The sequence below is a fragment of the Catharus ustulatus genome, chromosome 6, assembly GCF_009819885.2.
Source record: "Catharus ustulatus isolate bCatUst1 chromosome 6, bCatUst1.pri.v2, whole genome shotgun sequence".
Lineage (NCBI taxonomy): Eukaryota > Metazoa > Chordata > Aves > Passeriformes > Turdidae > Catharus > Catharus ustulatus.
In genome coordinates, this window is record NC_046226.1 from 5,920,838 (window position 1) to 5,932,795 (window position 11,958).

At 51.3% G+C, this 11,958-nt stretch overlaps 1 protein-coding gene across 1 annotated transcript; it reads left to right on the forward strand.

Moving 5' to 3' along the window:
- The first annotated feature begins 9,373 nt into the window (after positions 1 to 9,373).
- On the forward strand, positions 9,374 to 11,667 carry SIX6 (SIX homeobox 6). Its single transcript, XM_033062866.1, has 2 exons — positions 9,374 to 10,154; positions 11,290 to 11,667. The coding sequence occupies exons 1-2, from the start codon at positions 9,583 to 9,585 to the stop codon at positions 11,456 to 11,458; spliced, it is 741 nt and encodes a 246-aa protein (XP_032918757.1). The 5' UTR covers positions 9,374 to 9,582; the 3' UTR covers positions 11,459 to 11,667.
- The last annotated feature ends 291 nt before the right edge of the window (positions 11,668 to 11,958 follow it).

Genomic DNA, 11,958 nt, shown 5'->3' on the forward strand with positions numbered 1-11,958 from the left:
TTTAAAACGCTGGGTGTTTGACAGAAATGAATTTGTCTCTGAGTTAAGGGAGGATCAGAACACCTAATCCAAGTGACTGGATTAGCACAGGCTGTGAAAAAAACTCCGAGAAAGAGATAATAGTTTTACCAAATGAATTTAAAAGATTGAAATCCTAGTTCCTAGTGCCTGGAAACACTTACAGTAGCAAATAAAATATCTTCTGAAAATACTAAGAAAAATAGTAAGAAATATTTTTTGCTTTCACACTATGTGAAAGAAAATCCAAAATAATTCCTTACTATTAAAAAAATTAGTTTTGAGCATATATATTTAAAAGCGGTTCTCTAGAAACATTTTAATAGTGTTTGTTAGCTGGTTTTCTGAAACTGCCACCATTAAAACTGCAAGATATTGGGGCAAAGAAATTTTATTTATTGTTTTATAAACTGCAACACAAAGTTCATCAGTAGAGCAGACTGTATGGGTGTATATTATTAAGATAGAGACTATATTACCATCACATAAAAATACAAATATATTTATCTTTTGACTATTTTTGTAGAAGAGTAATAATGCTTTTGGAGAGAACTAAAGTGTTTATTTTCTTTCACTATAGGCTTACAATAAAATTTATGAAAAGGGTAAAGTTGCAGAAAATACTGCTTCTGAAAGCATGCACATGTAAAATATTTGTTATTCAGGTATTGTTAAAATGAAGTAGTGTAACTGCAAATGTTAAATGCTATTCTGTGCTGTGAATTAAGAGGATACAGGTATCACTAGCAAAAAGGGCTGAGAGACTCAATTGCACTGCTAATACATTCGGTGTTTGCAGATTTTAGAAACAGCAGGTAACACCAGACTGCAACAAACTTTTGACATCTGATGCCTTCCGGGATATGACTGTAGCAAAGACTGATTCTTGGACATACTGCAGAAAAGTAGCATAAAACATCAGCCAACTCAGGATGTTGCTTAATTCAGAGGAAATTCTCCTCTGTGGCTGATATTTTTGTTAAAGATAAATATGTAACACACGCGACTGGGTAAACCAGCTTCAGACTGCATCTATTCTTTCTAATGGGGCTATTCAGAATGCTGCCAGGAGAAAATTATTATTGTGCATTTTGCATTTTTGCACGGCATTAATGTAATTACACGGAATTCAATCGCGGCAATAAAGTTTCATATATTAGAAGATTGCATTGGCTGCAGAACCCACAAGCGAAGTGCCTGATGTGGTCTCAAGCCATTATACACTAACATTAATAATCCACTTCTCAATAACCCATCTGGCAACAGGCAGGTTCTTCATTAAAAGGTGGAAAATACCCATAACCTATTAGGTAAATATCTTCCTTAAAATCCACATCTCGATTCTACCAGTTGCAGGCTGTGAAGCAGTATTAATTCCAGTTGGCTCTATACGAATAATTGTCATTTTAGGGAGGCTCTTTTGAGAGTAAACCTGTGCTTCTCCCGTGCTATTCATTACTGTTTATGAGGGACTGGTTGTTTGAATCTTCTTGAAATTTAGAAGAGCTTAGATTTCGTGACTTTTTATCTCTGTTGATAAAATAAAATAAAAATGTGCCTCTCATCGTGTTGTTTATGCTCCCCTGCCCTTTTTTTACCACACAGTTTTAGGAAATCCTGGAGAAGACCTGAACCCCGTGAGACCTGAAGCAAGCATCCACTAGATTTCCACACTTTACTTAGTTCGGCACATACCAAACAAAAGGCTTTTGCTGCAAATTATTCCCTGAAGTCCTGGGACTTAAAAACTAAAACTATTTTTGTCAAAAGAGAAAAAAACGGGGGGAAAGCCCCACCGGGTGGGACACCACGGGGGCTGCGGAACAGCGCCACAAAATGGCGGCGGGTCCCTGAGGGCGGAGAGCGGGGCCGGGGCTCTCAGGGGACCCTCGGCCTTTGGGGGCCACCAGCTCCGACAAAGCGACCAGAACGTGGCGGCCCCGCATCGCCTCAGGCTCGGCCACAAGGGAAAGGGCGAGGAGCCGTCCAGAGACTCACCCAGGGACGAAGGAGCCAAGCCCCGCTCACCGCCGGACGCTGCCCCTCAGCGCCGGCCACGCCCCGCGGAGCAGCTCCCGCGTCCCGGGCACCTCAGCCCCGCCGGAGGTGCGGAGAGGGCGGCAGGTGCCGCGCTCCGTGCCGGGGGTGCTGGGAGCCGGGCTAGTCGGGCAAGCCTAAAGCAGCTTCGGTGGTGGGGAGAAGGGGCTGAGCCCGTTCACCCAGCGGGTTTATCGCCGGCGGCCGCGGCGCTCCGCTCCCCCCGGGACACCGCGGCGGGGCGTAGGTGCCCCCCAAACCCGTTTGCCTGAACGGTGGGACTCAGGAGGGAAAGACCAACATTTCTGAGGGCTTCGGGCGAAAAAGCGATGAGGATGCTCCATCTACCGGGGGCAGCGCGCAGGCGGGCGGTGGCCGGGAAGGGAGGGAAGGCAGCGCCGCTAGAACGGGACATCGTCTGGGAACCTGCTGGGGGCTAATTACACACATACACGCTCCGGGATGTGGCACAAAAATAAGGAGTGCAAAGTGCTTTATCCAGCCCTCCAGGTCCCACTCGTGTTGCTGACCCAGCTGGTGGAAATCAGCCTAAATCCCCCTTCCCTCAGTCCCTCACGGGCCTGGCCCTCAGATAGTTTAAAAAGGCATTAAAGCATCTCCCTTCTCATCCCGGAGCAGTGCTTCACACTAAGGATGCTGTGGAATGCCATCACTTGCTCAACACAAATTGTGCTCACAAAATTGTTTATTTATGGACGTGCAGCATTATAAGGCAAAAATGCACAGCCCGAGCGTACAAGAAACTAGAAAGTGATTCTTCACACTTGCTTGTTTTTTACTCTTAACTGAGATTACTGAGTCAGAAGATGGATTTAAGATTATCAATAAACAAAGGAAAATAAATTACGGGGTAAGGTACAAGCTGGAGGGGGGAAAACCATCAGGCGATGAAAGAAGAATGGATAGAGAAATAGAAACAGGACTGAAGAGAGAGGCTCACAGAAAACTCTGCCAAGTGCAGCCCAGGTGTCAGTCAGGTGCGATGCTGCTTTCAGAACAGTCAGTTCAACCAACAAGAAATGCACCTTCAAAGAGAAATAGCTGACCTACCTGGCTTCTGGTCAGCCACGAGGAAGGGAAATAAAAAAGAGAGGGATATGGAAAGAGGCATGTGCTTTTGGAAGGTAGATGTCTGCGGCCTCTGCTCCGTGGTGAGGCTCTGTCCTTTCCAGGAACATTCCCACCAATGTCACTGACTGTCCCGGAGGGTGAGAGCCGCCCCTCGGGACACTCTAATTCCTGAATGCCTCTGGGGATGCCTCTGGGGCCCTGTATTTGACACCCCGTCTTCCCAAAACATTTTTCCAAGGAGAAATGGCTTCAAAGCTTTGTCCTGCCTTTAGCAATTATTTAAATACCTCTAAACTTCTCGAAATTGGAATTTAAGAGCAGAGTAGGAGGTGACTTCAATGATGCACATTAACACCTCGCCGTGCCCCGGTAATTTAAGTAGTGCCGAGGAAGGCTGAGGTTCCCACAGAGGCAAGGACCCCGTTTCACCCGGAAGGTGGTCAGTCGGTTCAACAGGCTTTGGATAAAGCCGGCAGGGACTTCCCGTTAATTCCCCTTAGGGCCTAGGAGCTCCTTTATCCATCTATTTATTATAAGGGCTTCCAAGCCGATGTTGTCACTCTGTACCCACCAAAAAAACGCCTTCGGAAGTGCAGAAAAGGGAATTTTCTATGTCGCTGGTTATGACTTGTTTGTTTTCTCTTTCTTCCCAGCAGAATCCCTCTAAAAAGTCCCCAACTAACCCCAAAGCCATAAACAACCACTTTCATTTCCGACGGCAAGAAGGAAGAGTTCTTTCATAGTACCATCTCTAATCAATGATGAATGGGCTGCATCACTCTGAAAAGGAACGTAGTCAAGTCAGGGCTCAGGAAAGGCTTCCAAACCTTCTCCCCGCTGCTGGCAGACCCCAAAATTCATCATCCTGTCAGTGGACAGTCCCTGTGCTGCCTCTTGTCGAGCTCCACACCCCTCTCCCGTGTTCTGGCGGCTGCCCCCAGTCCTGATTGCCGGCTCTTCCAGCTGACGGAAACCAGGATAAGGGATGGAAGGTTCCTGTCCTCACGAAGCTGCTCATGAGATAAATTTTCTCCTTGAAGCAGGGCTGCAATGCTGGAGCCCACGCAGATGCTCGCCTTCAGCGGTGGCCCCAAACTTGTTTCCAAGCCCGGGGTGGTGTGTGATTCCCACATGGTACCCAAAGCTGCGGAGGAGCTCCCTCCCAAGAAAAGAGGGACCCCTGTTCCTGAGCAGCCTTCAACCACAGCGAGTCTCCTCCAGGAAGGGCTGGGGTCCAGCTCAGTGCCAGCGCCCAGGCCAGCCGGGACTCAGGATTTCTCCCGGGCTCAGTCCCAGGAACATTCAGACACCTCAGGGTATCTGACCGTGGTTCTTCACCTCCCCCAAACCTGCGAATTGTCCTCATTCCTGCTTTCTGCTAAGTGTTTTCGTGACAACACTCTCTCCCATTTTTAATTTAAAAATCCTATTTATTTGAATATTTTGTGGTTTTGTTGCTTTCGTTGAAATTTTCAGTGAAATCCTGATGGAAGCAGATTGAAGATTGTGCAGAAACATCTCATTGTAGAAGGAGATTTGGCGGTGTATTTATTTACCTGCAGGTCAAGGCAGCAACCAAACGAATCCCAAAGGATTTGAAACTTTAAAACCAGTTTCATAGCTACACCCGGAAGAAAATCACAGATTAATCTTGGACAGTAGATCCTCTCTGTCTGAAGTCATAACCTTGACCAGGGACCTGTACAAGAAACGTCTTTCCTTACCAATCTCAAAATAATTTAGGTATTTTGAGTTTCAGTGCACCTTTATTTTAATTTCAGATATACCAGCCGTGGCCTGATTCTTCTTTTGACAAGTAACTTAAATAATGCATCAAAGAACAAAGATTTAATTAATATATAGTGTGAGAGTAGAAAATGGATGAACACCTCTCCCTGTCCCAAGACCATTTTAGGGATTCTTCGGTGCTTTCAACAGGTATCAGGAGCTTAAGTGTGGATACAACCTGCCCACTCTCTCTAGTATTAAGCAGATTACAGCTTTAAATGTAACTTCATTTTTAGGAAGAAATGGAACGATTGATATATTTATTTCAACAGTTATGGCACTCTTTAAAATAATAAGGCAAGCGCGTGAAACACATGGAAACACAGTTCGTTTCCCCACCAAGCATCCCCCTCTCCAGCATCCAGAGCTTGAGGTCCTCCATCGAAGCTCCCGGATGGCTGGGTGGGAAAGGCTCCCGAAAACCCCGCTCCTCCAGGGGGGTGACATTTCCAGTTACCTTTTCTATCCGCGACAGCGGGCACTGTCCTTGGGCCGAGCATCCCCCACCTGCTCCAGGAGCGGGGTAGGAGCCAGCCAGGGGGAGGACAGGGAACCTCCCGCTCTCTCCAGCCCCTCCCGTCCCCAGCGCTCCCCGGCACCAGCCCGGGTCCTGCCGAGACCCATCCAAGGCCGGGAAATCCCGGCTGGTTTCCCCGATATCCGCCCGAGGGACTGCCTGCGCTCCGGTTCTCCCGGTCAGCATCCCTTAATGAACTCCCATATCTCTGACAATCCTACCGAGACTTTAAAGAGAGGTTTCTCCTTCCCGAGGGTATTTTTTAATACACTACTTAACGCCAACCAAGGGCTTTAAAAATGTATTCGCGCCTCTGCTGCGTTCGAAGCTCCGTCTAAATAAATAATCCCCAGTGACTGAGATTTCAGGACTCAGGGTAGCTGACGAATGCTGATGTGAAGGCTTATAGATATGTTGCTTAGAGTGTTTTTGCTTTAAGGCTCTGAGGAGAGGGGAGCATGTCCTATCCTGAGGCCAGAACCCCGTCTCCATGCAGGCCGTCGAGATGCTACAGATGCCTGGTCATACTTTTGATAAATATTTTTGCATATACGATTTTATTTCTTGTTCTCCAGCGGGTTTGTCTCTGCAGGGTTAACTCATCACGCTACCTGTACCAAGGGACAAAGTTGTCAATAAAATAAAATTAAATAAAAGTAATTATCCTTGCCGGGTATTAATGTCGCGGGTAGTGTTTCTATTATATGGGAGGAGGGAGGGGGAAATAAGAAAATGGGGGGCAAAGGGCCGAAACGAAGAAGGCACGGCCAAGTGCATCCCCAGGCTGGCCCACAATTCTAATAAGACATGGAGGCTGAGCCGGGAATTGGGCACGGCAGGAATCTCGGCTTTTCCGGATGCGGCAGCGCGTCCCACGGGGATGGGGTCGCTCCTGGGGTCGCTGCGATCGCTGCGGGTCGCGCTCCGGAGGCAAAGCCCTGCCCGGCACGGCGGTAGAGCTCTTGTGGAGCCAACCTGCCGAGGTCCTGGCCATGGATAGAATTCCCTGAGAGCTGGGAAAGGGATGGAGGGGCCCCCTTGAAGCTGATCTCTCTCGGCCCAGGTGGCACAAAGCAAGGAGCCCAAAGGACCTTTCCCAAACGGGCAATCCAGTCACACCGGACCGTGCCACTTCATGAAACCACAACCCATCGTTCCCAGTTGGAGAGGGTGCAAAACTACTGCGGCTGGGCTGGTTTTCCGCCTCGGGTGACCCTTTAAATGGTTAACACAAGGTTCCTGGGTCCATTTCGGTGTCGCTTTTCTTTCTCTTCCTCTTCCCTCCCAGCAGTGCCGCCAGCATCGCCCCATCCGGGCCGGTTTCTGGGGAACAAAGGCTGGGGACCTGGGGGACAGCCCCTCGCCCCTGCGAGCCGCTCATAATGAGGATTCATTTCTTTAGCCTACAGTCCTGGCTTTCATTACAGAGCCTGTCTCGCTCTGTTCATGGTCATTAGGCTGCAACCCAGTAGCTCCCTCGCCAGATCATGTGCATGATTTTAAAAAATAGCGAAAAAAAAAAAAAAAAAAGACCCCTTCAGTAACATTACTAATCACCTTCATCACCACCATCATCATCTGGCCGTTCTAAATTAGCCACCCTTTAACACAGGCTTTCTATCCTTCCACACCTCTCCCAGCAGAGGTTTTCCTCCATCAGCCCCGTCCCGGGACGCTGCCGGGGGCTCAGCAGGGTGGGCTGGGGGTGGCGGGGCAGCTCCTGCCCGCGGGGACGAGCCCGGAGCCGCCGAGGTCGCCGCCTTCTCACCCGCTCTCTGGGGAAGCCCGATGCTCATACCGAGGAGTTCTGGAGGCTTTTTTAAATTCCTGCCCGAAAAGGTTATTTGGGATCTTTCGTTGGCTTGGTCAAATTATTGTTTTTCCCTAACGGAGAGGACAGCGGTGGGATGGAAGGCTGGAAGAGGACTGCCGGCAATATTTATAGATTATATTCTCCTTTTGTCTAAATTTTTCTCCTGCTTTTTTTCCCCCCTAAGCAGATCGGCAAATCAAACCTGGGTGAAGCTGAAAAGTCACTGTTTTTATTTTTTTTAAGTTTCTGTAGAGTATCTCTGAACTCGTGAGTTTTGTGTGCGCTTTTATGTCTCCCCAGCTCTGTCGAGTTTTATGAAAATGAGCAGTATTGAAAGCTTTTCCATCCCGCTAGCTGTGAGCCTCACATAAATGATGTAAATGGCTCGAAGGGTTTTTTTCAAGTGAACTGTGTAGATCTGTGAAAATAATATCAGGGTTTTCCGTCAGAATGAGCTTAGCACTGTACTGAGGCGTACCATAATCTGACCCGACACCTCCGACCATCTGCGCTATCTATCTGCCTTCTGATTTACCAAATCTTCACAAGCAAAAGACAAATTGTACTTGATACTAAAGAAAAGACGGCGAGCCTCAGTCCAGCTCCATTTCTGCGGAGAAATGATTGGAGAAAATGTAAATCTGTTTAATTTCGGTCTACAGGCAACTAGCAAAGGAGCTTTCTTAAAGAAAGGAAGAAAGGAAAACAAAAACAATAGAAAAAAATAATAAGGGGGAAAAGAGACAATAACAAGCTATCAAATTAAGAAGGGATTTTTTTGACAAGCATTCTAGAAAAAAATACATTGCAAAGAGCAGAGGGGAGAACATATTGAGTTTAATTCAAAATATATGCTGCCTTTCCGAGCATGGTCCCTAATATTCCCGTGAAGAAATAACCACTGAATAGCCATTTGTAGGATGAAGAGTGGCTTCCTGATCATCCTCCCTTTCTCTACGGAAAATAAATAGTATCCTCGCAGCTCAGAAAGTGATTTCATCCCACCCCGAGACGTCTGGAGCTGGCCCCGCTCCTCCGAAGGGGCGGCCGGGGCTCACCTCGCACCCAGCCCCGCTGTCGCTCTCTCGGGGCACCGAGGGGGTGAAAAACCCACGGGGAATGATTACTTCGAGGTGATCAATATTTCAAAAGATTCCCGAAATCTGCTTTAAGTCGCTTTCCTGACCTACAAATGACTTCTCACTCCTCGCGACTATTCTCGGCGTCTATTCAGGACCATTCAGCCGAAAACAATAAGGGCTTAAATGTTAAAAAACAAAACAAAACAAAAACAAAAAAAAACCCCGCTTTGGTTGAACGGGGAAGAGCACTGGGCTCTTTGCAGAGAATTCCTCGTCTTAACCAAAATGAGAAGTCACCTACAGAGGGGAAAGAGTAGTTTTTCCCTAAATCTCGGCTGTTTCTGCGGTCCTCCCGCTGCATCCATTGTCAGTGACACTCCCAGCATCACTGTCACTGTTACGCAGCCAATTTTTTTTATCTGATTTCTCAGCTCTGCCTTATCGCCCTCTCCTCCCGCGGGTGCGCGCAGCTCTGCGAGAGCATCACCGGGCCGTACCCCGCAGCTTCACCGGGGAGGATGCGGAGGTCCCGGCAGTCCTGCCGCTGAAACCACTCCCTCCAACACCCAGCGCCCTGCAGCGGGGCCCCGCTTCCCTCCCTCCCTGCCTTTCCCGGGGCGGCCGGGCGGCTCTGCCCTGCCCGGGTCGGCGGGGCAGGGCGGCGGGGTCGCGGTGCCCGGGGAGCGGCCGGGGCGCCGCGGGGAGCGGGGCGGGGAGCGGGGCGGGGAGCGGGGCGGTGCGGGGCCTTCCGCCGTGATTGGCAGCGGCTGACAGTGAGTGGCAGCCCCGCCATGGAAACCTGGGAGCCAATCTGCCGAGCCCGCAGCAAATCAGCCGCTCCCGCAGCAGCGCGGCGGCGGCGGGGAGCTGCGCTTGTGCCTTTTCTGGTTTCCTTTTTTTCTTCTTCTTTTTTTTTTTCTCCTCCTTTTTTTTTTTTTTTTTTTTTTTTTTTTTCCCTTCCCTCCCTCCTCCCCGCCCGCCCTCCCTCCCCGCTCCATCCTCCTCCGCCTCGCCCCTGCCCACCGCCCCAGTCTCCGGAGCTGCCGAGCGGTCCCCATCGCCTCTCCGCCCTCCGCCGTCCGTGCCGCCGCAGCTCCGCGGGCACAGGCGGAGGCAGCAGCGGAGCGAGGGGCGGCCCGGGGCCGCTGCCCCTTCCCCGCCGCGGGGCTGAGCGCGGTGGCGGCGGGCATCGCCGGGGGTGCGCGGAGCGCGGAGCGGAGCCCGGCGCCGCCTCCATGTTCCAGCTGCCCATCCTCAATTTCAGCCCGCAGCAGGTGGCCGGGGTATGCGAGACCCTGGAGGAGAGCGGGGACATCGAGCGCCTGGGGCGCTTCCTCTGGTCCCTGCCCGTGGCCCCTGCGGCCTGCGAGGCGCTCAACAAGAACGAGTCGGTGCTGAGAGCCCGGGCCATCGTGGCCTTCCACACGGGGAACTACCGGGAGCTCTACCACATCCTGGAGAACCACAAGTTCACCAAGGAGTCCCACGCCAAACTGCAAGCCCTCTGGCTGGAAGCGCACTACCAGGAGGCGGAGAAGCTGCGGGGCCGACCCCTGGGGCCGGTGGACAAGTACCGGGTGAGGAAGAAGTTCCCGCTGCCCCGCACCATCTGGGACGGCGAGCAGAAGACACATTGCTTCAAGGAGCGGACGAGGCATTTGCTGCGGGAGTGGTACCTGCAGGACCCTTACCCTAACCCCAGCAAAAAGCGGGAACTGGCTCAGGCCACGGGACTTACCCCCACGCAAGTGGGCAACTGGTTCAAAAACCGCAGGCAAAGGGACAGGGCAGCAGCCGCTAAGAACAGGTAAGGTGCTGCCCGTCCCGCCGGGACACCGGGGCTCCTTAGGGAGCCGAGGCCGGAGGCTGCGGGGAGGCGGTGCGAGACTGCCGGCACAGGATGGGGAAAAGAGCCTGGGAGAATTGTCCCCGGGAAATGCAGCGAGACAAAGCAGGAGCAGCGGGGAAACGCTAAGGCTTTTTAATCACTTCGATTTAATAGGGGAGGATCCCCGCGCTGGGCTCCCTCTTGGCTGCCCTGTGGGGGAGCGGGACAGGGGGAGCAGGAGAGGGGCGACCTGGAGCCACCGGCAGAAGGGCCGTGAGGGGGGCTGAGCAGAGTCACCTACAGGTGACAGACCCCCTTCAAAGTTTGGCCCGGACATAAAAATACCGGTTTGAGATATGTACATCCTGAGAAGAGCCGGCCGTGCCCTCTGCGGGCCCTGCCACAGTCGCTGTGCCCTGTTCCTCCACCCGAGCCATCCGGGAACATTCCTTGGGATATTGTTCTTGCTTCTATTTTATATATATAAATATAAAATAGAAATACAACGTAAATAGATATATAAATTTAAAAATTATATATGTTACAGAACAAAATCACGGCTCTGAATGAGCAGTGTTACCCCAACGCTGGTGACACAAGCAGAAGTCCCGGCAAGCAGGGCAGGGAGCAGAGTTCCCCCTTTACCTCCTCCCCAGGATCCCGGGGTGGGGAAAATTCCCCTTGTCACCCCTCAGCCGGGCTGTCGCACATCGGGGACGTGGGTACTGTCACCCGGAGCCCTTTTTTATCCACTAAGGGAAGATGTAAGGCCTACTGGACGGGAGACACCGCCGGGAGCTGCTGCAGGGCATTAGTGACCCCTAAGATGAGGCTCGGTTTGGGGACAGGATGGGCAGGAGAGGGACAACCTTCCCCTGGGTGTGCCAGCCGAGGAGCGGGGCTGACCCTGCTTTGGGCACCCGGTTTTTCAGACAGAACTAAGGAAGCGAGTGCCCACCCATTGCTCTCCCCTACCTGGTGTAACTGGTGAGAGCCGGAGGTCGGGGGCAGCGGGGGTGCCGGTGGGGCAGCCCTGGGGGGGACACGGGGACTGTCGGAGGGTGCCGGGGTGCGGAGGGTGGGCGGTGATGCTGTGTGTGCCGCTTCCTTGCAGGCTACAGCAGCAGGTCCTAACGCAGGGCTCGGTGCGCTCGCTGCAAGCGGAGGAGGAGAGCGGCGGGGAGGCGGTGGGGGCCGCCTCCAGCCCCGCAGCCAGCCTCTCCAGCAAAGCGGCCACCTCCGCCATCTCCATCACATCCAGCGACAGTGAATGTGACATCTGACACACCGCCGTGGCACAGCGGGGCTGGCAGTGCCCGGCGAACGCGGGGTACGGGGCGCTCCCCGCCCGCCCGCGCCTCCCTCCCAGCCCCGCAGCAGACTGCATTAAAAAAACGTCGTTAAAATCGTTGTCGCCTTTATTTGGGAGGATTTGCAGAATTGATGTCTGAAAAGAAATAATTAAAGAAAGCCCGGAAAACGTAAAAAAAAATCATTAAAAAACCGAATGCCAAGTTGCAAAATGTCTGAGCCCCTGCCCTTATCCCGCAGGGTTGTTTCATGTTGAAAAGACGCTGTTCTTTTGGTTGGGTTTTGCTTTACTTTAAAGGGTTTTATATATATATATATATAATGTTTATTTACTTATTTAAGGGATTGCTATGGTAGATTTTTTTTCTATTATTATTATTAATTATTATTATTTTTGGCTTGTTCTCTATGTGCACAGGTGACTTGTAGAGCATGTGCAGGACGAAACTGTATGAAGCAGCCTAAAACCATA